Genomic DNA, 27,026 nt, shown 5'->3' with positions numbered 1-27,026 from the left:
ACGTTAAAATGGTATTTTCTGCTCCGAAAGAACATTCATTACAGTACGAAACAGCCTATCATAAAAAAAATGCTCTTTTTAAAAGAGATACCAAGAAAAGGGTTTCAGCCCTGTAGGCGATAATTTATTAAACTATCTGTAGATAATTTATTTGACGCAGGAATAATGGAGGTCCATCATTTAAACGTCTTAAAATTCGCTATTTAATTTGGGAACACTGAACAATGGAAGTATACGAATTATCTTTGTATTCAGACAAGGCAGAATGCGGACATCAACCAAAACAGATTAAAGGAAAAAAGGGGATTAAATTATAGAACAATCTAATGTAATCTAAATAATGGAATAAAACGCAACATAAATAATTTTTTTTTAATTTTTGCTAGGTCAAAATTTTGTCTGATTTGGGATCACTCCAACTATTGAGTGAGAAAACGAGGCTCACACGAGCCTCAGTTACTTACAACTTACACGGAAGAGTCCGCAGGCGAGAGAGCGACCAACGCGTGCGCTAGCTCACAGCTGGATTGCCTTCAATGACGGAGCGAACAAGTTACGCGCACGAACACGAATTAAGAAGAACTGGAGATTTTTTTGAATGAAAAATATAAAATATATAATTTACTTCAATTGCAACTTCATTCGATACGATAGAGTAACAACTCTCTAACGCAACTGAAATGCTGACTCAAAGACAACATAATTCTAGCCTTCCTAACTAATCATAAACCTCTTCTGAATAAAACAGTACAGCACGTAAGAGTAATTTATGGCACTGTTGACCACTTCGGTATAAATTGAAAGCTACACATCTTGCGAAGGATAAGATATCGTCATTCTGACCCTCAGTGTAGTTTAAATTTATTACGTTCTAGAGAACTTACCTCAAATCAAGTTGATCCTTCGATCTCCCCAAAGACAATGTCCTTAAAGTAAAGAAGCACAAAGGTTTAAAAGAACAGGGTGTGGACAATGCTGACATGTCGCTTTGCTATTGGTTGGTGATGATTTCATAGGGTGGGGGCTGTTTGACACGACAGCTTGACATGCAGATCTGCCATTGGATGCCGATGACCTCATTTATCGACTATCGACGAGCAATTGGTCATTTGGAGGATTAACAGTTTCAAGTTTCCATAACAGGAAAACAAGCTAAGATTGGCACGCCACGTGTTTTAAACCCCTTGGAAAAGAGTCAAGGGTAAGGAAACTCTCAGCCCCAGTCCCTTTGGCGTTTGGTACAAAGAAAAATATCTCTAGTAAGACGCGCACTTGTGCTTCTTAAAATGTAGAACAAGAAGTGGTTTTGAAAATAGCAATCGCCAAAGTCATACCAAACCATAGCTCATCTCTTGGTAATAAAATAATACCCTTATGCTGAATTCATTTTAAAATAATCGCATTTTGGACTTATTTCTCCACTTGACATGCCGACGACTTTCACTTTTCTAAAATATGGACGGATTTGGGCGGATGAGATCTTCAGCAAAACGAGTGTCGTTTAGAGTGTGCAGATCGCGGATTCCCAAACAAGATTCTATGGCTATGATTCAACCACAATAATTCGCCTGTGGTGCAGTTTTTCCATGATTAAAGGAAATTCAAAGATCTTCTTTTTCCTTTAATATATGCTTATATTTCTAGGATACAGTACTTATGAATAATTTTCTGGGTGAATTCCAATCCCGTCACGGACAGCATTTTTAATTAAAAAAAAGGCTAATGCTATGAAAGCTTAGAAAATACCATGACACGCGTTATTGGCCTCTAAAGTTTTCCATTTATGAAAGTTGCTCAGTTCCAAGGCTTTTCGTGACGTCCATATAACTTCATAAGCAACACAGTTTTGTAAAGGCAAATTAAAATACAATGACGTGCTAGTTGAAATAATCTCAGCTCTACAATAAGCTGTTGTGAGCCACATTTTTTGCGACATGGCACACAGACTTGTGAAATACAATGAAAGATAACTTAAACTATCTTATTTGTATGGTTAATTTTCGTTTTTAAAACCATTCTTTCTTTTATCAGTGAATAACAACAGCCATATGCGGAAAAATTCAATAGGCCTTATCACGGTTTTCGACGCCATTGTGACGAGTAGGCAAACAGGCTTGAAATAAATTAAAAAATAATGTCGTGAACCACATCTTTTGCGACATGGCGCACAGACTTGTGAAATACAATAAAGATAACTTTAACTATCTTATTTGTATCGTTTCTTTTCGTTTTTAAAACCATTCTTTCTTTTATCGGTGAATAACAACTGTCATATGCAGGAGAAATTAAATAGACCTTATCACGGTTTTCGACGCCATTTTGACGATTAGGCAAACAGGCTTAAAATAAATTAAAATACAATGTCGTGCTAGTTGAAATAATCTCAGCTCTACAATTAGCTGTTGTGAACCACATTTTTTACGACATGGCACACAGACTTGTGAAATACAATGAAAGATTACTTTAACTATTTTATTTGTATGGTTTCTTTTCGTTTTTAAAACCATTCTTTCTTTTATCGGTGAATAACAACTGTCATATGCATAGGCCTTATCACGGTTTTCGACGCCATTTTGACGAGTAGGCAAACAGGCTTGAAATAAATTAAAATACAATGTCGTGAACCACATCTTTTGCGACATGGCACACAGACTTGTGAAATACAATAAAAGATAACTTTAACTATCTTATTTGTATGGTTTCTTTTCGTTTTTAAAACCATTCTTTTTTTATCGGTGAATAACAATTGTCATATGCAGAAAAAATTCAATAGACGTTATCACGGTTTTCGACGCCATTGTGACGAGTAGGCAAACAGGCTTGAAATAAATTAAAATACAATGTCGTGAACCACATCTTTTGCGACATGGCACACAGACTTGTGAAATACAATAAAAGATAACTTTAACTATCTCATTTGTATGGTTTCTTTTCGTTTTTAAAACCATTCTTTCCTTTATCGGTGTATAACAACTGTCATATGCATAGGCCTTATCACGGTTTTCGACGCCATTGTGACGAGTAGGCAAACAGGCTTGAAATAAATTAAAATAAATGTCGTGCTAGTTGAAATAATCTCAGCTCTGCAATAAGCTGTTGTGAACCACATCTTTTGCGACATGGCACACAGACTTGTGAAATACAATGAAAGATAACCTTAACTATTTTATTTGTATGGTTTCTTTTCGTTTTTAAAACCATTCTTTCTTTTATCGGTGAATAACAATTGTCATATGCATGAAAAATTCAATAGACCTTATCACGGTTTTCGACGCCATTTTGACGAGTAGGCAAACAGGCTTGAAATAAATTAAAATACAATGTCGTGAACCACATCTTTTGCGACATGGCACACAGACTTGTGAAATACAATAAAAGATAACTTTAACTATCTTATTTGTATGGTTTCTTTTCGTTTTTTTAAACCATTCTTTCTTTTATCGGTGAATAACAACTGTCATATGCAGAAAAAATTCAATAGGCCTTATCACGGTTTTCGACGCCATTGTGACGAGTAGGCAAACAGGCTTGAAATAAATTAAAATACAATGTCGTGAACCACATCTTTTGCGACATGGCACACAGACTTGTGAAATACAATAAAAGATAACTTTAACTATCTCATTTGTATGGTTTCTTTTCGTTTTTAAAACCATTCTTTCCTTTATCGCTGTATAACAACTGTCATATGCATAGGCCTTATCACGGTTTTCGACGCCATTGTGACGAGTAGGCAAACAGGCTTGAAATAAATTAAAATACAATGTCGTGCCAGTTGAAATAATCTCAGCTCTACAATTAGCTGTTGTGAACCACATCTTTTGCGACATGGCACACAGACTTGTGAAATACAATGAAAGATAACCTTAACTATTTTATTTGTATGGTTTCTTTTCGTTTTTAAAACCATTCTTTCTTTTATCGGTGAATAACAATTGTCATATGCATGAAAAATTCAATAGACCTTATCACGGTTTTCGACGCCATTTTGACGAGTAGGCAAACAGGCTTGAAATAAATTAAAATACAATGTCGTGAACCACATCTTTTGCGACATGGCACACAGACTTGTGAAATACAATAAAAGATAACTTTAACTATCTTATTTGTATGGTTTCTTTTCGTTTTTTTAAACCATTCTTTCTTTTATCGGTGAATAACAACTGTCATATGCAGAAAAAATTCAATAGGCCTTATCACGGTTTTCGACGCCATTTTGACGAGTAGGCAAACAGGCTTGAAATAAATTAAAATACAATGTCGTGAACCACATCTTTTGCGACATGGCACACAGACTTGTGAAATACAATAAAAGATAACTGTAACTATCTCATTTGTATGGTTTCTTTTCGTTTTTAAAACCATTCTTTCCTTTATCGGTGTATAACAACTGTCATATGCATAGGCCTTATCACGGTTTTCGACGCCATTGTGACGAGTAGGCAAACAGGCTTGAAATAAATTAAAAAAAATGTCGTGCTAGTTGAAACAATCTCAGCTCTACAATTAGCTGTTGTGAACCACATCTTTTGCGACATGGCACACAGACTTGTGAAATACAATGAAAGATAACCTTAACTATTTTATTTGTATGGTTTCTTTTCGTTTTTAAAACCATTCTTTCTTTTATCGGTGAATAACAACTGTCATATGCAGAAAAAATTCAATAGGCCTTATCACGGTTTTCGACGCCATTGTGACGAGTAGGCAAACAGGCTTGAAATAAATTAAAATACAATGTCGTGAACCACATCTTTTGCGACATGGCACACAGACTTGTGAAATACAATAAAAGATAACTTTAACTATCTCATTTGTATGGTTTCTTTTCGTTTTTAAAACCATTCTTTCCTTTATCGGTGTATAACAACTGTCATATGCATAGGCCTTATCACGGTTTTCGACGCCATTGTGACGAGTAGGCAAACAGGCTTGAAATAAATTAAAATACAATGTCGTGAACCACATCTTTTGCGACATGGCACACAGACTTGTACAATACAATAAAAGATAACTTTAACTATCTTATTTGTATGGTTTCTTTTCGTTTTTAAAACCATTCTTTCCTCTATCGGTGTATAACAACTGTCGTATGCAGAAAAAATTCAATTTATTCCGCCAGCGCTTCTGGACAACACGTTTACCGAAAACACAAACTCCTTCGTGAGAAGTATAACCAATTATATTTTTCTGGAGCAACAGGACTCAGTTTCTAATGTAAGAAGTGCTTTACCATCAATTGTCAAAAGTCAAACTAATAGTTTCTACCTTTATAATAACTATCTTCTCAAACACCAACTACTGCGCACATCTTTTTTGTTTACCAGTCGCCATTGTTCACAGAGGGCTGACTCGAACGCCATTTTACTGACGTGCTGAAACGAATTGATTAGTAAGGTTGGAGTGCGGATCGATTTGTTTTTTAATTGTTCTGCTCCGACAGAGTCTGCCGCATTTTGCGACACTTAGTTAAGCAGCGGTGGACACTCCGGTGTAGATACTGCTTCGCTTAACTACCCACACAAAAGACAAGCGTCTCGATCAGTCTAATTCGGCAGATTAAGTTTTGCAGCCCATGTACTCCATGTGTGAATTAAAACAGACGTTTTGGTGTAATAAAAAATGTGCTCTGATAGCTTGCAATTTCAAATTCTGTATGTTTATCAGTGTCATAAATCTCTGAGAAATATGTTTTATTCCTGATGCACTTTTGCTTGTCTACAGATCTCCTTGCTTACTATAATAAATACGTTTTGGTGCATAGTCGCGTCGCATATTCTTACTCCTCAGTTCTAATATACTTAATCAATGCTGTGCCAAACCTTTTTAATCTTAAATTTATAATTTTCAACCGATATAGGATGGCACGATGACCGGGTAACAGTTACATTGCATTGGTTTATCTTTCTAATAATAGTCTGCTAACTACTGAGAAGTTTCCACACAAGCCACGAGTTGAGTGGGAGGTGCGCGAGAGAAAGAAGAGCCATCACGCGTGCCGGAATTGTCCAGTTTTGACGCTTCCCTCTGTTAAAACTTGCTGCATGATTTCTCACAAATTGGTCACATGAGTGAACCAGATTAAAACTGTCGAAACCAGGATAATCCAGAAGCTCTCTTTCTCTATGGTAAATAAGTGGAACGGAGTCTTGATGGGTCCCCTTTCGCCGCTGTTTGTCACTGCAGACCATTTGAAGCTTAAATATGACTGACCAAACAAACTGATTCACGCTCATCTCCGTTACAAACATTAATAATCAACTCGTTGCGGCACGTAAATGAAATGGCGTATGAATGAGGAGGGAACTTTAACCAAAGGGAAGCGGCAAATGAGAACGTGTCTAGCAGTTGGTGCTTGATAAAATAATTATTATTAATATAGTAAAACCTCGTTTCCCTTTTCATCATTCATTATAAAGAATTTCTCACCTTAAAACTATGTCCTGACTCTCCGCAAATAATTGATTATATTTCTCATGTAACATTTTCTGCTTTTAGTAACACTGTTGCCCTGAAGTATTGACGCATTAAATTAGATAATTGTTATTTTAAAAAGCACTTGAAATACGAGAATGATGGCCGAAACTATATTAAAGCGAAAATGAGAAAGTGTATAGCATGTGGTGCTTGATAAAAAAAATAAAACCTCGTTTGCCTTTTCATTATTCATTATAAAGAATTTCTCACCTTGAACCTAAGTCCTGATTCTCCGCGAATAATGGATTATATTTCTCATGCAGAAGTTTCTGTTTACAGTAAAACTGTTGCCCTGATCATGACGCATTTGCGCATTAAGGTTACCCTATACGTTTAGAGGTGTCTCGCGTCCAAGCGATGCAGCGCGTCCGGTTTAAACTGTAGAAACCTGAACCTTACATCAAATTAAAGCTTATAGAGCTGGCTATCAAACTATACTAAGAATTTTATGATAAAATGAATTGTCGAATTTGTCAAGACCTCTAAATGTGAGCGTCCGAATCACTTTTTGAAAGCTACAAGTCAAAGCGAATTTTATTTCTTGCTAATTTAATTTGCTCCTCAGTTTCCGGACCCAAAGCGCTATCAAAACGTGTCTGCGTTTTGCCATATTGAATCGCAGTGAAAAGTTACAGAACATCTTCGTAATAGGATCAAAACAATGCAGAGTGATCGGACAAAAATCGCTCTCGGAAAAAAAAATTTCGAAAGAAAAAAATTCGCAGACACGTTTTTGTTATTTATGTGTTAAGCTAGCTACTGTCCAAATATAAGGCAAACAAACAAATTCCCTTTGAGTTTTAGCTCTTTAAAGTGTTTCCTCCAAGCACAAAAATTGATTTGAGAAAACAGTGAAACAGTGCTAAAAATTCGGCAATTCATTTTATTTCAAAATTTTTGGTATAGTTTGATGGCCAGCTCTACAAGCTTTAATTTGATATATGGGTTTAGGTATGTACAGTTTAAACCGGACGCGCTACATCGCTTGGACGTGCGACACCTCTGAAGGTATAAGGTAACCTTAAATTAGAGAATTATTATTTTAAAAAGCAAAAATGAAATGGCATACGAATGAGGAGGCCACTTTAACCAAAGGGTAGCGGGAAATGAGAACGTGTGCAGCAGGTGGTGCTCGATAAAATAATTATTTAAAAAAATAAAACATCGTTGCGCATTTCATTATTCATTATAAAGAATTCCTTACCTTGAAACAATATCCTGACTCTCCGCAAATGACTGATAATATTTTTCATGTAAAAGTTTCTGTTTTCAGTAAAACTGTTGCCCTGAAGTATTGGTGCATTAAATTAGATAATTATTATTTTAAAAAGCAAAAATGAAATGGCATATGAATGAGGAGGCAACTTTAACCAAAGGGCAGCTGCAAATGGGAACGTGTGTACCAGGTGCTGCTTGATAAAATAATTATTATTAAAATAGTAAAACCTCGTTTGCCTTTTCATTATTCATTCTAAAGAATTTCTCAACTTGAAACTATGTCCTGACTCTCCGGAAGTAATTGATTATATTTTTCATGTAGAAGTTTCTGTTTTCAGTAAAACTGCTGCCCTGAAGTATTGGCGCATTAAATTAGATAGTTGTTATTTTAAAAAGCACTTTAAGGTATCAGCCACCCTTCAGGACCGTCCGCTTGCGGTTCGCTGTAGCCGTTAGTTGTTTTTATAAAAAAAAAAAAAAAAAACCTATAAACCATATATTTTATAAAAGCTTAATGATTCGAGATTATGGATTTGAACTAACAAAACCAATTTACTTAAATGTGTTTCGAAATTGGAACGCTTCGTGTAAAAGTACACGTCTCTATAAATCATGTTCCACTCCCGCCGGAAATAAACGGAAGAAAACAATTAACACCGCATTCGCTTCTCAACACGATACCACTAAAAGACTGTGTGTCAGATTTTTGATATGTGCGTTTGTTTCTCTTTTATTAGCAAATGAAGTTGGGGAAGGCAATTAGTCAAGACTCCCTGTGGAAAAAAAATTCTAGTTCAAAATTAAAAGTAGTATTACAATTCGCAGACACGATTTCGTAGAAGAGATATATGGCATCACTCTGGCCAAATTTTAGCCAAATTGATTGAAAGGCTGCCGACTTGGACTTCAAAACGTAGGAGTCGATCAGCAAAATTTGCGTTCGGAGATAAAATAGAAAATACAATTTTTGGCGGCATCCTACCTGGAATGAGATTATAACACCTAAATGTTTATTCTGATTGATATCAGAGAGGGATCAATTTTCTATAACAATAGGACTTTGAGAGGTAGAAACAAACTTTCGCGGCAAGCAGCGTGAAATAGTTATTTTGCTTCCGGTCGTTCAATTACACCGCGTATAGACACAAGACAAAATTCGTTGAGGTAAGTGAACGTGCATGTATAGTAATCGTTTAATACACAAACAACATGACGGTTTCCATGTAACAATAAAGATATATTGCGTTTATTTCTTGAAATGTTGGCTAGGTTGGTAAAGATACCAAAAACCAGTGCGAAATCAACACGAACGAAAGCGAAGATGCCGAATGTCCACCACCGATTGCTCGCGAAGGCCAAGAACTGAGGCCCGGTTTATTCCAAACGCTCTGCTCTTCTCGGAAGAATTAAAAACATAATTTGTCTTGTGCGACGGACAGCTTTCATTCTCGCACTGGATTCTCCAGGTAGAACCAAGTCCATGCTTAGTCGCTACATTTACCATGACTTGGACTCTTCCATGGCAAAATTGACAAGATACAGACTAGTCCAGTTTCTCAAGCAGCTTTTCGCTCGATACGATAGCTCGACCGCTTATTGTTTTTCACGTTCCATCAGCAGATGGGGTCGATGAGATTAATTGGCTTTCTTCCTCTGGCTCTTCAAGCTGGAGTTTGGAGCGGCTTGCACTCTCAGCAACTGCAGCATTTTCACTTTTCTGAATATCCAACTCCTCCAGAGACTTCTCTTGCCCATAAAATGAGCCTTTGTCGCTCTCTGCCAATTCTTCGGCCCATTCTTTGTCGAACCCGCTTTCGATTTCTTTTTCGCTCTCGGTTTCGATGACGAAAACGGACACGACCTTTTCTTTTTTTGGCGGCATTTTCGTCGAAGCAAACGCTAAATATCTATGGAGAATACTAAAGGTTATAAACAAAATGAAGACCATTCCCACGTGTTGTGCCGAAGCGCGCATTCGGTATCACGTTACTAGTCCACAGGCAAATTAATTGATATATGACACGGGTATGACAGATCTTATTAAGATAATTAACGAGAACAATCTTTTACCCCCGATATCTTTCGACACAAATAATATTTTCTTTTGATTTTTTTTGTAGAAAGAATATCTATTTGACAACGTTGAAACCTTAAATATGGCGGCGATCCGCGCGCGGACGGTCCTGAAAGTTGGCAGAATAGCGAATTTACGCAACAGGACGGCTGATGTGGTGGGACGGCAAATTTTGCTTGTGTGACCAACGTGACGGCCAAGTATTCATGACTCTAGATTGTAACATTCCTACCGCTCGTGGTTTTCAGGTTGTCACAGATGATAGAGCACCAGTTTTAGTTGAAAATCGCCTAAAAACGTGAAGATACAAAGATGTCATGTTGGTCACACAACGATATTTCACCGTCCCCTTCCCTCAGCCGTCCTGTTGCGTAAGCTCACTAATGATGACCGAAACCATGATGTGCTTTACTCGACTCAGGAATTCGCGGCTGGACGTCTCCTGACGTCACACGATAATTGACGACAGCGATAAGCTCGTCACGAAAGGTGTTTCGTGTTCAGAAAAGTGTTTTGAGTTTAGGGTCCATCGGATTGCATTGGAAATCAATCAAACTAACTTTAAGCAGCAAAAAATAGTTAATGTTCTATCGAATGACCATTTTTAGCGGCGACATGAAGGTTGCGGGAAAGACAAATCCATTTCACCTCGCGCGCGCGCCTCAACAATGGCGCTCAGTGCAGGGGCACGGAACAATGTTCCACTTCATCGGATTTATGGAACAACACTGAGCCCCGATAAACGATGGTACTGTCTCTCAGGACAATTGGTTGACCGTAAGATCAGCCAGTTTGTCAAAGCAAAGTTTTTTGAGCTTTTTCCAAGCGAGATCTACCGCGTTCAGGTCAGCGATTTGTGGCGGGAAAATGGAGAACACGTTCCAAAACACTGGTTTTCCGAAAGAACGAAAAACGTAAACGAAGCTTACGGAATCACTTTGTTTGGCCTTTGTAGGGGATTAATAAAGCAGTCGTCGTCTACGTGTGGCGGATTTTTGTCTTCAAATGTTTGCAAGCGAGTTGTGGAGACAATCAACAATGATGATATCGAAGAAATCTGTGATGCAAGCCTTCCCGGCCCCGGCGGTGCACAAGCTCTCGATCGAACGCCGAAATCGCGAAGAATCGAAGTTCTCGAAGGAGAACTTGCGTTCTATCGGGGAAAGTTTAGGGCCATTGAAAGTTCGATCATGGCAGCTACCTTAGAAACTCCACCGAATACACCCGCTGTAGGATCGCAAGTCGCCGACTTCTCTCCCCCTCGCTCAATCGAGAGCATCGCATCTTCAACTTCCGTTGGGCCCATAAACAAGAAAAGACAACTGAAATTAGTTTGTAGCAATGCCCTGGAACAGCTCACCAATGCTTCCTCTCACGGTTCTTTAGGCTCTGTCTTAGCATACGGCTTTCTATATGGCACAGAAGAGGATCAGCAATTAGTGAAATCAGCAATTTCATAAGCTGTGGATATTGTTGCTGACAACAAAGGAGTCAGATCTGCGCCCGAATTTGCTTTTTCTCCCGAAATGCGGCAGAGGCAGGAAACGTCGTGGCGAGTACCGGATTGGGTTCAAGTGTATGTTAAACTTGAAGTCAAGTTGCCTGACAACGGTTGGCAAACGGTGTTAAACTTCTTAAATCTTGGAAGAAGTAGGGTGAGTTTACTTGTTATGAGTATTGTTTTATCTTTAAAGGATTATTAAACTTTGCTGAAAAATACTTCCCCCCTTTTTAATGAACTTTATAATGCTGTAACTTCCAGGAGCAAACTAATTTCATTAACCCCTTTAAGCCCCAGCAATGACCAATATCTAATTTCTCTTTACAATATCACTGCCTGATTAAATAATTATTAAAGTAAGAAGACTTTTTTAGACAAATTTTCCCAAGTAGTAACATAAAAATATATCTTGAGGACAGCTAGTGACAAAGATATACATGTTGTTACTGGATCTTAAAGAATTTTGGCTTCATGTTAAAACTACCTCTGCTCCACCAGATGTTTGAAGTTGATTCATTAACTTGTACAACCTTAACTTGTACAACCTGTATTTTAGAGCGGTAATAACAATGATAATGCTCTACAGGACAGTGTGTCAGAATCATATGTAGAAAGCGTATATGTTAATTTTGTACAGCACTCAATTCAATGACGAGATTATGCTCTTTACAGTATGGGGTTACTCCAGATTGAATTGAAATTTCAATTTTTTTTTTTTGGAGAATAGAGTAACTGGAGTACGTGGAGAAATACCTCTTAGAGCAAGGAAAAGAACCAATAACAAACTCAACCCACATATAACGCCTAGTTTTGGAATCAAACCTGGGCAACATTGGTGGGAGGTGAGTGCTCTTACCTCTGCGCCGTCCCTGCACCCAATTAAGTACAGTCCCTATTTTTTTTAAATTCAGTGATGTTATAATGGTGTTACTTTATGAAAATGTTCTTGTTTTTCTTGTTCATTTCTTTTAATGACAGAAAGAGAGAGACCTGCAGTGTCTTCTGACAAAAAACATGATCAAAGCCTGCAAATCAATGGTATTTTCCACCACCCAGTCTTTGGTTAAAATAAATGCCCTTGACCTTGATTGTGGCATTACTGGGTACTCAGTAGTACATGGCCCCTGCACTTGTTTGGGCAATTCGAGAAGCCAGACTTCACAACACGCTGAGCCCCACAATGATTTTTAATATCAAGTTGGATTGGCGCCCTTTTGCAAGTAGTATAATCCATATCAATTTGTTCTTTCTAACTATGTAGTACACGAAAATTTCATCTGTGACAAATTTCCTTCTACTACACTCTTTACTTTCACTGGCATAAATAGTATATGTGTAATTTAACATCTTTTATGGTCCTAGGCTACATTATTACAGTTTTAGCCTAAATATGCTCTCCAAATTGCTTTGAAGGACCTTTTAAAGACGTACTTTACTTAATGCAAAGCATCTACATATATCTGTTAAGAGATTGTTTAATGTAATTGCAGTTGATCTGTGTATTTATTCTTTTTTTATGAAATGAATATGTAAAGATCAGGTCTCTGTTGGGGTGGTTGCTGTCAATTTTAGCCACTTAAGCTCAGAAAGTAGTGGTTCCGTGTATCCATTAGCAATCGGAAACTGCAAAGAGAACAGGTAAAGTGGCTCCAGCCATGAAATTTTATGAAAAAATTTTCCCCGACTGTCCTTCCCGACTTTCCATTGCTTTGAACAAGTGTTAGCTTGTGAATCATGCTGAAGTTTCCTTTTTTTCTCTTAAAGGGGCATGCCTGGTCATGGGCACAGCACACTGATGCTCCGCTTAATGATATTGAAAAGTTGAACCTAAATTTTTCAAAGCTGTCTTAGAGATCAGCCTGCGGCTTATATCGTTCTCAGTTGATCTTCTCCATCTTTTTATACTGATATTCAATAACGGTTGTTTTACTTCAATTTAAGGTTTCACAGAATGCCTCTGTTGATTTTTTGGCAACAATTTACTTTGGGAAAGCTCTTTAAAGGGCAATTTGGTCAGTGTTTGACAGATGTTGGAACTGCCAGGGTTAAAAACAGGATCAGAAGATATACACATCTGGCAATTTGAACATTGACAGATTTGGCATACCATTTTTTACACTTTTTCTTTGTTGACTTTAAGGAGTAGTGGAGTCATTATATAATCAAAAAATTGTGGCAGCGCACTTTGAAATCGTATTTTGTAAGCCAGCATAATTATGTTTGGTTGTACTGTCGCACATTTGATTGCCCAAGACTTAGAGACTCTGACAAACTTTCAATGCAAGCTTTCTTTGAGAATATTTTTGGAAAATCAGGGATCTTTGGACATTTCAATTTGCTCATATTTGTTAAATCTTAGATTGAATCTATCAGTGTAGTCTAATTCTGTTTAGTGTAAGGGATTTTCCGTGGGATCATGCCGAACATCATTTACTGGCACTTTGCTTTCCACAAAAATATCACGCTGGATTATGACAAAAAGGTGATACAAATTTTATTTTACTGACAAAATAAACTTTGAGAATCTTTTACTACCATTTATACAACCTAGAAAATGTGCAGAAGTTTTATTTTGGCACCATTTTAACAGCAACTCTAGTGGGCTTCATGCTGCGATTGCACATGCTTGATTTATAGAAAACAATTAATAGAATTTTGACAGTTAAAAGTACACAGCAAAATCCGTGACTGTTCCCCTTTAACAAAACAAAACTTTGTAGTTTTAATTTAGTTCTTTGTTTTTTTTTTTTTTAAATGTTTCAGTTTGAATTAATAAATTGTCTTTTAAATACAGGGAAGAAGTACCAAAGCTAATCAGGCGGTTGAATTATGAGAAAAATGTGATTAAAGAAGAAGGCATTTCTGTTGATGGTAAATGTTACAAGGCCAAGTTTATTGGTAAGTGCTGCATGACACACAAGCATTGTTCTGTAGCACTGAGTTGTTATTAACTTTCAGCAGCTCACCTGATTTTAGTTAAAAGTTCCTTGTACCATTCAGACGATCTTGTACCCTTAATTGCCTAGAGCTGATTCTTCCCATGAGATGGTTAACATTGAGAGGCCAGTGTCATGCATGAGTTACATGTAGTTTCCAAATTTAAGACATTTCATTTTCTGCGGCAAGGCATGTGGCTTTCTAGAGTTTGTATTTTGTAATTTTGCTTTGGCTTTTGCTAATATCACCCCTTGAAAGCCACTCAACTCAAACATGTAGAGCTATTATGTCCTTTTAATTATCAATTACCCTATGCTTAAGGGAATATCAGCAGATACTGTAACAGTGAAGTACAATAATAAATGATATTTTCTGTTTCTTAATAATGTACTTTGGTAACCTAGCATAATGTTGAAGTTCCATTCCTTGTTCAATATTGCTCTTAATGCTGATTTGTCTAATTGTGTCTACTTTAAATAAAATAAATTATTGCAGTGACCCTGGATTGCAAATCATTGTTACTTCTCATGCGGAAGACTCAGGGAGACGGAGAAGGTGAAAGTACACAGAGGGAGCATTTAGGAGGCAAAGGCTTTGATGTTGAATGCTGTGTATTTTGCACCGCTTTGAGAGTAAGTAAATGGATGCACCCAACTCTCTCTTATTGGACCACCTCAGTTGTTATATGTACATGTAATACAGAGAATGAGAGCAGATAATATATTCTCCTATGCATTAATTGTAAAACAGGTCAATCTTTGCTGAGTTGTTAAGGAGAAATGTGACAGTTTTAATTTAAAAAAAATTAGGAAAGGAAAACTTGGTACCAGAGTGGTAAAGACTAAAGAGAGGAAGTATTACATACATGTACATTATATTTGGAAATTATCCATTTCGAAATTCGCAAGGGGAATTTTGAAGTACCGTTTATTTCATTATCATGCATGTTTGAATGTTGGCATACATACAGACTTGATAACAAAAGTGGGTTGGAAAGTGCATGTGGTGCACAATTAATCAATCTTAGTCATATAATTATTTTTCTAACACCTGCTTCATTCGTTTGTTGTGTGTGTGCAGGCTTGCAAGGAGCATTTGTCTGGGAGATTTGGTGAAGCATGTCTAACTTGCTTACCATCAAAGGCTAACATTGGCAAGTAAGTCTGCTTAGCTTTTCGCAATAACTATTATCTTATACACTTAAAGGCGATTTGTGTTATTATTTAATGTTTCTTATTTCAACCGTTAGCTATAATTAACACCATAACAGTCATGTTGCATTCCAAGATAACTACAGGTCGATAAACTTTTAAAAGATTGAGAGGGATTTTAAACACAAATAAAAATAGTACGAAACAAATTCAAGCTACAGTCGAACCTGTATATAATGGCCACCCTCGGGACTTGAGTAACTGGCCGCTTCATACAGGATCACTAAAAATACTCGCTGGGCGTGGTCTAATGTCAATTTTAATGGCGTATCATACAAAAACACTTCATGCAAGGAAACAATAGGACAATCAACACTCTTTCAAGTGATCAATACTTTAAAGTTCAGTGCCAACTTGTAACTTAACAGTATAATATACGTAACATAATGTTACGTATATTATACTGTAAAGTTACAAGTAGTAAAAGTAGTTGTGTAAAAGTACTATACAATAAATTGTCCTCTACTCTCCTACGGTATACAGTGCTCTATTTCTATGACTTACAGTTCACAACAAAATATCCCATTCCGTCATTTAATAGTTGTTACGCTCAATGTTCAATGTCACATGGCTGAAGAACAAGTTAATTAAAGAGGAATTTCTTGCTAAAGAGTGAAGCATATTCATAAAAAAACTTTTTTTAGCGTCCGTAATATGGTACTGTACTTCAGCACATTGCGGACATCTGAGAAGCGTTAACTATATTAAACGGCCGATAATCAGCTTACAGTAGCTTTGTACATGTTATTTCTTTATAGTGATGCTGGATCGCATTTTAAACACAATAAAATACCGCATAAAATAACATATGGCTTAGTTTCCATTCAAGGGTGGCCGCTTAATACAGGTAAAAATGACAAAGAAAGACAAACATAGGACTGCTACAGGGTGGCCGCGGCCGCTTAATAGAGGTGGCTGCCTAATACAGGTAACAAATACAGCGTTTGTATGAGCAAGCAATCGGGACTTTGAAAACTTTGAAGGGTGGCCGCTTAATACAGAGCCGTTATATACGGGTTCGACTGTATTTTCTAATGTCTTCATCAGATATAACAGAGCATATGTCTTTAGACCTGATCAATTTGAATACCATAAACTGCCACCTGTAAGCCCTGGGCTTATACAACTTCGCAAGGGGTTCTAGGGCTAATAATTTAATGGAGGGGCTAAAAAATGTTCTCAGATGAGGTTTGTAAAAATGGCTACACACTGTGTTAAACATGCAAAATGTTGTGGAAGGACAAAAAATATGAAGGAATTATTATATTATTAATTAATTAATTAATTAATTAATAAGATAATGGAATATTTCTAGGTGGACGGGATTGAGAGATGATCTCGAGTTCTTACTTGATGAAGAGTTGTGTCACATACATGTACAGCTCTGCTCACTTTATCAAGTAATGAGAAACACGGAACAGCTACTAGGTTCTCTAGGGCTGTTTTCTCATCACATTGGAACTTTGAAGACATGTAATGAAGCTGTTGCAGATTATGGCCCTGAAAACACCAGATGCTGTGACCGTATACAAGTTAAGTTGCATACTGGTCAACAGACAGCAGTTACCAAAAGCAACATCCATGTGAGCTCCATGTCAGGTGAGTGTTTTATTTCTTTGCATGACTGGTGGCTTGCATATAATAACATAGTCCTCATCTATGTCAAAACAAGTTGCCAGTGATATCACATGTAATATATCAAACACAAGGAAGAGTGTTTCATCAGATATCCAAACACCGAGAAGTAGGTCGAGAAAACGAGGCGCAGCCGAGTTTTTTAAACAACTTCAAGGCTTTTGGATATCTGATGAAACACACTTTCGAGTGTTTGATATGGTTTCTCAAATGATCAATAATTCTTGGAGAAATTCAAGGCTAAAGCTGGGAAAATTTTATGGTAATTAGGATCACATATCCAAACAACGGTCACGGTAGTGATTTTCTTCGTTTTCTCTTGATGATTTATTAATGAGGTTGAGAATTATATTTCAACAATACACTCGATTGCAAAAACGTTGACACCTAAAAAGCATAAAACGTGAACGATGAGACCCAACGGATTTGTGGGTAGTGTTTAAACAATAACCTCATTTCCATAATCAATAATTTACCATTCTCATTCTTTACAATAAAAAATACAGTGCTGACTTATTTCTTCCGAATAATTTTCTACAAAATATTGCTTAAGATCATTGACTGATTTAAACTTAGGCAAATCGCGAATTGTATATCACTCAAATTGGCCCTTGCTGGCCAACTTGGACAGTTTAAGGAAAGCTTGGACAGTTTCCATCATTCATCACGTGTAATTAATTTTGGTCATCAACTGTCGCACGAGAATAGAATATTATGCAAATAGATGTAGTAAATGCACTTATACCCATAAAGCCATTGGGTCTCATCGTTCACGGTTTATGCTTTTTAGGTGTCAACATTTTTGCAATCGAGTGTATATCAAATAAATCTTGTGAGATGCATAAGACCCTAGGGTATTTTCCTGACGAAATAGCTGGGGAAGACTATAAATTTTCAGTATATTAAAGGACCATTTCCACCCTTAATTGATTCAATGCAGTTGTTTGTTTTTGTTTTGAAATCGCATTATTGTTAAATGGGGCAACCCAATTGGTGACCTCTAGTTTTTTATCGAGCCTTTCTAAAAAAAACATGTTAGTAGTCTGGAAATCAAGCTGTATTCTTGTGAAATTGCCCTGAAGGTCTCATTGAGTTTACTAAAAATCTACAATTTTTAGCTTATTTCTTCATAAAAGCAGATAAATACATTGACATTTTTTCATTACATTTGCCTAAAGAAACCCTTTCTGTTCAGTCAGATATTGCAGAGGAAAATAAAAACTGTGGAGAAGAATTGATGTTTTGTTGACAAACTATTCAAGTGTGATATATATGCACTCATCTTTTGAAACTACAATGCTGAAAGAGCAGTTTTGGCAAACTCTGACAGAATTGTTCAAGAGTCATTGCCTCTGGAAAACGTCCAGCAATATTATGCAGAGATTCCTGACAGTCGCAGAAATGTTGTCCTTGGTTATGTCACCCATCATGAGTCCACGAAATTGGTGAGAGTTGCTGTTTCTTCGTTTTGTTGCTTGATCAAATGCATTAACATCATTATCCTCACTGTCACACCCTTGTTATCAGTTTCCATTAAGTGTAGAGAATATGTATATATGGAAGTTAACTTTTCTACAATCCAATGATTGTGTCTGGTTTTAAACTGCATATTTAAGATTGAACCTCCTATTCATTTTACTAATTTTTGCAGTATTTGAAAGCAATTAAAGGACATGAGGTTTAAAGGGCAACTGACTTTTTCCCCTGTCTAAAAGGTGGCTACTCCGCATATCAATATAAAAATAAGCATCACCTAAAAATGTCACAGGCGTTTTCTGTCAAAGATTTCCGCAAGAAACCTGCATCCCATTTAATGCTATTGTTGTATTTATTTATTTTTCAGTCCTCAAGAGGTTTCTGGAGGATTGTTATGGCAGAGAAGAGAATATTCAATCTGAGATTGAGCAAAACTTTTTGGAAATTGAACAGCGTACCTCATCCTCAAAACTTCAAAAAAAGAAGAAGAAACTCAATTCCTCACAGAAAAAAAAAACAGACTAGAGCATGATGCAATGGTAACCCTAGCAGCACAGTTACAGGTGGATCATTTTCGACAGGTTAGTCAATCTGTACGAGATTTGATAAAGGCATAAACAAATCCACAAGAATGGCACTATTACACGTCTTTATACCTTAGCTTTTAAAAGGGAATTGGCTGCTAAGGAATAAATGAACAAGTAGAAGAGCACACGATATTGTCACTTCATATTAATGTTCTAAGTTTCCTGTTGTCTTCTTTTTTGGCATCACATAAAGGTTTTTCAGGATTGGAAAGACATCAGTCATGTTATTCGTACAAAAGTTTTTGAGGAAAATGAACAGGAGCAAATCGAAATCCATGATGTCAAGGTCTGTATAATATATCTAGAGTAGAACTATCTTGTTTTAATGATGAAAATGTGTTTTTTCGATTTTCCTACTTATTCAAGAAGAGGACAATTGAGGAGGTCTGCACACAATTATTGCAAGGTAAAAATTGTTTTCAAAATGCCATGAAGATATGAAATCTCTCAATCAGTCATCGTGGTGAATCTCAATGAAATAATTATCTTATTTTAGCATGAAGTTTGCATTTCTGGAATTTCAGAATACATATCATAATTAAAATTTCACCTTTCCTGTTGTAGTGCAAACTGTGGGGTTTTCTCCTGCGCCATCTTTTTGGGGTGACACTTGGTATGGGAGACTGGACCATAGTGCAATGTTGTTCAGACAACATGGCTCCTTCCGTAATTACTCAAACCAAGGATTTGATGCATCCCAAAAGGAGCAAAGGATGCTTTACTCTCGTGCTACCAGCCATGACTCTTCTTCAGAAGGCCAATCTAGTGAGTTCCCTTACTGTATCATAATTATATTCTCTTAGATTTCAACATATTATGTGTTTATCTCTTTAAAAGCCTTCCCCCCCCCCCCCCCCCCACAAAAAAAACAAACAAACAAAGAAACAAACACACAAAGAAATCACAGTAGGTTAGCAGAGTTTTCAATAAGTTATTAAAGCAGACGGCAAAAACTGCAAAGTAGGCAGCTAATGGAAATTCAATTTTACTCTAATTTTATTAATTTGGGAGAAAGTCGGCGGCGAATTTAGGTCAATTTGCTTGATATAGATGGCGAATTTCGCCGGTCAGTTGCCTGCTCTTATAGAAACCCCTGGGTCAGCACAATTTGTGATGCTCTTCATGTGGAGGTTAAACAATACATGTGATAGTTTTGTGAAGAAACTTATTTGTTGGAAAATACTTATGCAAAACCTTATACTGGAACTTTTGGCGACCTGGACTTGATTAAGCTACCCTAAAAGGTAATCAGTAAATCTCTTTCCAGTCAAGTGAAATATGATATAGATGACTCTTCATGCCTTTACTGTGATCTTGGTGTGCACTCAACTTTTGAGTGGATTTGTAAAGTTTTCAAGAATAGGGAGCTTAAGCATTGACGACGAATAACAGGACCACGACGGCCGGAAGTAAATTCCTGATGCTTTGAATGAACTGCGCATGTCAGTCTCAGTCAAGCCGTCGTCGTGCGAACGTCGACGACTGAATTTTGACTGAGTTGACGTTCTCTCGAAAAAGAAAGTAATTTAACCTGTTTAAACTCGCGAAAACTCGGTGTATACTCTGCCTTTATTTTGTATGGATTATTTGATTCGTTATTGGTTGATAAAGCCTGTTTTTATCGGGTTTTGTTATTTATAACTTATTCTGTGAACGCGTCAATTACGAGTGTATTTTTCCAGGAAATCCAACATGGCTTCTTCGCATTAAGACACTTCGAAGAAAGGGTAAGTATCAGGGCTTTGCAGATGTCATTCTTCGGTAGTTTGCCACTAACTTACATCAGCTATTAGTGAAAGAAATTGCTGCTTAAGATTGCTAAAAATTTGGCCCTAAAGTTCTATTTTTCTATTATCGAGCAGGAACAAATATTTTCAGTGGTCAACGGAGCACCATGTCATCATGTGTCGTGAAGTTCTTGTCTCGGAACCGTTTAATTTCAAACCGAGGAACTCGGAAAGGGGAAAGGTTTGGGAAGCTATTGCCCAGCGGCTGAATGCCATTGACCAGCCAAAGTTGAGAGTCTCTGCCAGAGCTGTCCGTGACAGGTACTCTCTCTTGACTGCAAAACAAGCCAAAAAATTACGGGACGAGGAGAAAGCGTCAGGAGTTCATGTGGAAATTTCAGAAATGGATAGTTTGCTCGAAGCTACAGTAATATGAATTCTTCATCATCAATCGCACCATCATTTTGCATCAGGAGAAGAAGAGTACGCATATCTCTAAACGACATATTAGAACGAGAGGTTTAAGGCCGTCGTCGTTTGCATTTTGGGGCTTTTGCTTAAGTTTTTATTTTTCCCGCCGAGAATGAAACCCGCTACCCAGTCTTTTACAGCCATGATGTCATACTTCCATCGTCGTCGTCTCATTCGTCGTCGATGCTTAAGCTTCCTATTTGTACACACAGAGCTCATGTATACATGCAATTTGCTTATGTTTTTGCAGTCAACCAAATTCTCACTCATTGGTATGCAGAGACACTGCTTTGGATCAGATACCAGTTTGTTGAAGCTCAACAGTGTAAAGTAAATGGTAAGAAAAACACTTAGCATACACCTATAGGCCTCAAAGGCTCATACTACTTCATTATGAGTGCAAAAGCCACAACTAACAACAACATAGTAAAAAGTAACAACAATCATCATCCATGTGTAGTAAACTGATATTGTAAGCTTTGAACTTCTACAACTGCCCAAGGCATGACTGGTTGAATCACCCAACCCTTCCTTGAGGTATCAAAAGACCCATCTGTGTCATTTATTAATAAACTCTTAACAAGATGATTTTTGCATTTGATATTTAAGAGCATCTTTATTAATTGTAAATTTGACCTTCTTTCTATGGACTTTTGTTTGTCTTTTTAAGGAAAACGATTTGCATTTCGAAGTTGTGGATGATCAAGAGATAAAAAAGTCAGTTGGTCTCACGAGGATGAGGTTTGGATTGACATGATTGTTGGTCTTTTCACAAAGCTCTTTGGGGGTGACTTCCTCAATTACATTTACACATCAGACCATGGGACAATAATTGCAGAACGTTCAGATCCACGGAAGAGTTTTACTTATGACCATGGCAAGTGGGAGGCTTCTTACAAGGCAATGTGCCAAGAGAAATCTACGAAGCTATTGAGTTCAGCAGCTTTGCTAAAGCAACTTGCAGATGGAACTAACCCCAAAGCCCAAGCAAAGCCAACTGCTTTGGATGGTATAACCCCATTAGATGTAGATGCTACTACAGTGGATCCAGGCTCCCCTCCAATGGCCTCAGACTGGACCAACAAGCCAGCACCAACAAAGCCTCAAGCTGCTTCTTCAGCCACTCAGAAGCAGCCCTCTGTTGCAAAGGTCCTCCCTGCAAAGCTCTTGTTGCCACCCCAACCAGTGCAGCCATTTGTTGCCAAGCTCCACTCTTTAAAGCTCATGTCGCCAACCCAACAGCTTTCAGGGAATGAAGTTTTAACGGCTATGAAACAGCAACAAGACAGGGCTGCTTGTCAGCTACATGTACAACATGGTATCCCTTTAAATAAATTGGTTTAATTCAACATCTCAGCAAGCTGTGTTCTTTCAAATAACCTATCTGCCTTTGTTGCTCACTTGGTTGAGGGTGAAATGCGTTTTGAAGGTGGCAGGCTCATCGACAAAGAAGATCATCTTGCTCTAAGGGGCTGTCGGCCAACATCGGCACAAAAGTACCTTACAAACTTTACTATCGAAGGATATCTTGAAGTGTTAGCGAAACAGGTACACTGGAAGGCAAGAAGGAGGAATATCTTGGATGGGAACGTTTTGAGAGGGTAGTAGAGAGAAAACCAGCTCAAGAAATTCGCAAGGCAAGGCACCCCCGATAAAGCAAGACATTGTTCTCGTGCCCTGCAACCCACGTGGCAGTCAGCACTGGTTCCTGCTTGTTGTTTTGCCTAAAGATCATGAAATACTGGTGCTTGATAGCTTGGCGGGAGGGTTTGTCAAGCCAACAGCTAAAAGAGCCATCAACAAGATGTGGAGGTTGCTTCCAGAGCTGGACAGCAACGTAGATGCCAGTCACTGGGATTTCTACTACAACACGCCTACAGGCCTTCCCCAGCAGCAAAACGACTATGATTGTGGAGTCTTTCTTTGTATGTATGCAAGGTGTTTAGTGCTGAGCCATCCAATGCCTGACAACATCCCAAATTTTAGACAAGTCATGGTTTTGGAACTCTACCAAAGAGAACTTCAAAGTTTTGGCATTTAACCAATACACTGTGGTATTAATTTGCCTGCGATTACATTGAACGATACACTGGGGCATTAATTTGCCTCTGTTAAATTTAAGGAATAGACTGGGGCATTAATTTGCTTTTGTTTTATTTAAGCGATTAACTGAGTCATTTATTTGCCTGTGTTTACATTAAGCAATACACTGGGGCATTAATTTGCCTGTGTTTAATTTAACCAATACACTGGGGCATTAATTTGCCTGTGTTTAATTAAAGCGATACACTGGTCATTAATTTGCCTGTGTTTAGTTTAACGAATACATTGGGGCATTAATTTGCCTGTGTTTAATTTAACCAATAGGTTGGGGCATTAATTTGCTTGTGAAAGGAATACTGACTTTGGTAATACAGAGTATAATTTGCCTTGTTTTAATCAGTTCTTCTTAATTTCTTATAGATATGATATTAGTTTATATATTTTGATGGTAGTTTGAAGACGGCCGCAATTAAGTTGCATACAACAATTTTGCATGAAAAGCAATACTAATAATAGTTATACTTTAAAGTGCTACAGACTGTGATCAAATTTTTACCTCTTGAATTTTAAGGTTTATCACATAGAATACTAGGAAAGATTAAAAACACCGTTTACCGTTTCTAAATATCTGCACTGGTTTCGGAGATATTTAACTTTGAAAAATGTGTAAAATATGTAAATGAGAGGACTGATGATGTCACACTATCAACTCAATATAACGTCAAGTATATAAATAGAGCTATCTCAGTCAATTTACAGCAGAGACCATTGAAATCTGGTAGGCTAATAGTTCTGAAGGCAATACACCTACAGCTATAAAAAATTTGGTTCCCATGGCAACTCACTCTTTTCCAGTCCCCTCCAAGCTGATTTCAATATTTTAGTGATTTTCAGCTTGAAAAACATTTAACAAGGCCACGAACTCGACCTAACATATTTATACGTTGGCTGGATCATGCAGATGAGGTACCATTGGCAAATATCAAAACAGAACGCCAACGGTGGCCAGCAAAGCCTTAAGTATCAGGGAGGACTGGAACCTAGTATGTTGCCACGGTAACAAAACTGATGAGCTCATATTGTGGAGCGCACCTAGAACAATGTCACTGCAAAGACTCAAGCATTTCTGATACAAATTGGCTGAGATATCTTTTTTCATAATATTTGATTAAAGTTCGGTTGATATGACGTCATCACTTAGCTAATTTGCATATTTTAATAACTTGAATGTCTCTGGAACAAAAAGAGATATTTGAAAGTAGTAAACAGCACTCTTCTTCTCGTACAGACTACGTGTTTATGTTTTAAAATGGCTTAGATTTGAAAGACGCGAATTTCGTCATAGTAGCACTTTAACTTACAAACATGGATCATTTCTAGAGCTATTACTAAGAAACTGTGAACTTTGCCTTTGGAATATGTAACCAATGTATAACATGTGCTTTAGACCTCTTTCATAATTGCGGACAATATGTGTTCAAAATCAAGAGGATCTTACTTTGAGGCCACTGAGTAGGTCTAAAAAACATTTACATGTATAGTATTACATAAAAATAAATCGGCCGACGTTAATATGCTTTGAAGTCCTGAATGTTTTTTCAAACAACTTGAGAGCTTGGATCAGTCTGCTACGTTAACTTTACGTAAAATTGCTTGCTGTTATGTGATCAATTTGGAAACATAACTTTTCCCACATAATAACGAAGGGTGAGTTTCCCTCGCTGCTGATTCGAGTACATATCCGGCCACCAAATTACCTCGAACTAACGTGTAGCCCTTTCTTCTCCTAAGCCCACTACCAAAGATGCTCGGCATGTCGGCTGTTGACTTGCATAATTGTTATTGCTTTTCCTTGCCTTTGCCTTTGCAAGGGCAATGGCTGAGGCTTCACTCAGCAATCCCATATCTGCCCCTTCTTGCTCTCCATTGAAAGACTTGTTGATGACTAAAGGTCTCAAACTGCTCTGAAAGACAGCATTAACCTCTTCCATCTCAAAGCACTTCCAGGAAATTTTTTCTCGCAGTCCTTTTCCATACTGGAGGTCTCCAGTGAGGGCGTTCGCCAACTTTGTTTACAAATGCACTGGTCAGATTGGTTAACATCAGTTTCAGGAAGTCTACAGGGCAGTTGAATCGTTCGACCTTCATCCACTTTCCTGCGTTCAATACACTAAAGAAAAAATGCAAAGCAAATTAAAAGCGGGGATAGCTATTTTTAGGATTTTTTTTAGGGCAATCTTTGACGTCTTGTGTTAAAGTTTTTTTGTCTTACCGTATAATCCTCCTTTTAAGCCCGAACCCTGGGATTATACAAGATTGTAGGGGACGTTTGGTCTGAAATGACCAGATGAGAAATAAATTAAGACCCAAGTACGTTTTTAAAAATTTCGTTCTTCATTTGCAATAAGTAATTAATACAATTAGTAAGCCGATTAGTAAGCGTTGGGTTGTCTTTTCGCGCTTCTGAAAAATCATAGAGGAAAGTCGCACGAGGGCTCATCAACCAGCTTTCATAACAGTAATTTATCTCTTTTTGGGCACTTTGTGCCTCCCTCGTTTCGCCGCTTTCCGAAATGGTCCTCGAAGGGCGACGATTTACAGAAAGCGAAAGAGACCAGAAAATCATTGATAGGACTACCTAAATGTAGGACTTCATAAGAAGCGAAACAAGATGGCGTGACGCTTTCATGAGTCACGTTCGCGTGTTTGAATCGGGGACGGTCTGCTTAATTAAAAATGTGATAAAATTTTATTAAAAAAGCATTGTCATAGTCGGTCATTTCATAAACGATCTTCATTTACCTGATACTTTAGGGTGTAAAGTCGATGTCATACTTTCAGCTACACCAGATAGCCACAACTTGTAATCGCGAAAAAGCATCGCACTCGGTGATCCTATGTATGACTTTGGCACTGATATTATGGTTTCCCCATCGTAAAATGGCAGTTGTTTCACTCGCCTCGCGGAGTGATGCCTCGATTTTCTGTGGTTCAGCAACGCAGTTGTAGTAGTGAATTTCTTATCAGAATTATCACAGTGTGTCTTGTATGGCGCCATTTTTTTAACACAAATACTAATATTGTGTAAGCCTATTGTTGGTGTCAAATAGTTTATGGTTTTCGTAATTTCCTTCAATTATCCAATCACAGCATTACGTTTTTGTCACAGGAAGTGCTGCAAACCAGAGTTAATTCTAACTGACGCTTACGTCTCTTAGACTAGAGAGATTCTCGTGCACGATGGTGGATGCAGACGAAACTGGAGAGAGAGATAGACGGCTCTATTTTAAAAAATCTAAGGAAACAGCAGAAACGAAGAAGGGCGGAGAGGAAGAGAGAGCAGAATGAAGTGCGTAACCGAAACCATGACGATCTCGTGAAGAACTGTGCGGCGGCGAAGGCTGACAAAATGGAGATAGATCAAACCCCAGAACCACTAGCCAAGAAATCCCGACAAGTAGAGGATGAGAACCACGAAGACGCTGAAGCGGAGTGCAGTGGAATCCAGGCTTCGAAGGCGCTTCAATTGGTTGGAAATTGTACAGCGACCACTGTAGAACAGGCCGAGAAAATGGAAGAAGCACGAAGCAAAAATGCGCTTGGCAAGAGACCCAAAGCTGCGGAGAGTGAGAGGTTTTTCCTGGAAATTGATCCGAAGAGCATTAAACC

The 27,026-nt window shown here is 37.7% G+C and overlaps 2 protein-coding genes and 1 pseudogene across 3 annotated transcripts in view; 2 read left to right on the top strand and 1 right to left on the bottom strand.

Annotated features, from left to right (window-relative positions):
* Positions 1-1,911, bottom strand: part of LOC146452139 (uncharacterized) — a gene marked incomplete at its 3' end in the record, with an annotated part of 30,450 nt that extends 28,539 nt beyond the window's left edge. The window contains exon 1 of the mRNA XM_085098180.1: positions 885-1,911. The remainder of the gene's footprint in view (positions 1-884) is intronic.
* Positions 1,912-11,295: 9,384 nt separating this feature from the next.
* On the top strand, positions 11,296-19,032 carry LOC146452138 (uncharacterized). Its single transcript, XM_085098179.1, has 9 exons — positions 11,296-11,424; positions 11,993-12,112; positions 12,811-12,908; positions 14,065-14,168; positions 14,703-14,839; positions 15,288-15,364; positions 16,734-17,017; positions 18,384-18,498; positions 18,897-19,032. The coding sequence occupies exons 1-9, from the start codon at positions 11,296-11,298 to the stop codon at positions 18,949-18,951; spliced, it is 1,119 nt and encodes a 372-aa protein (XP_084954305.1). The 3' UTR covers positions 18,952-19,032.
* LOC146452137 (uncharacterized) lies at positions 18,982-24,933 on the top strand (annotated as a pseudogene). Its single transcript, XR_014859829.1, has 5 exons — positions 18,982-19,110; positions 19,310-19,402; positions 19,681-19,881; positions 21,565-21,651; positions 21,985-24,933. The product of XR_014859829.1 is annotated as an uncharacterized LOC146452137 (transcript).
* The last annotated feature ends 2,093 nt before the right edge of the window (positions 24,934-27,026 follow it).

Source organism: Pavona decussata, unplaced genomic scaffold (genome assembly GCF_977016875.1).
Source record: "Pavona decussata unplaced genomic scaffold, jaPavDecu1.1 SCAFFOLD_380, whole genome shotgun sequence".
Lineage (NCBI taxonomy): Eukaryota > Metazoa > Cnidaria > Anthozoa > Scleractinia > Agariciidae > Pavona > Pavona decussata.
This window is presented reverse-complemented; position numbering and strand designations above follow the sequence as displayed.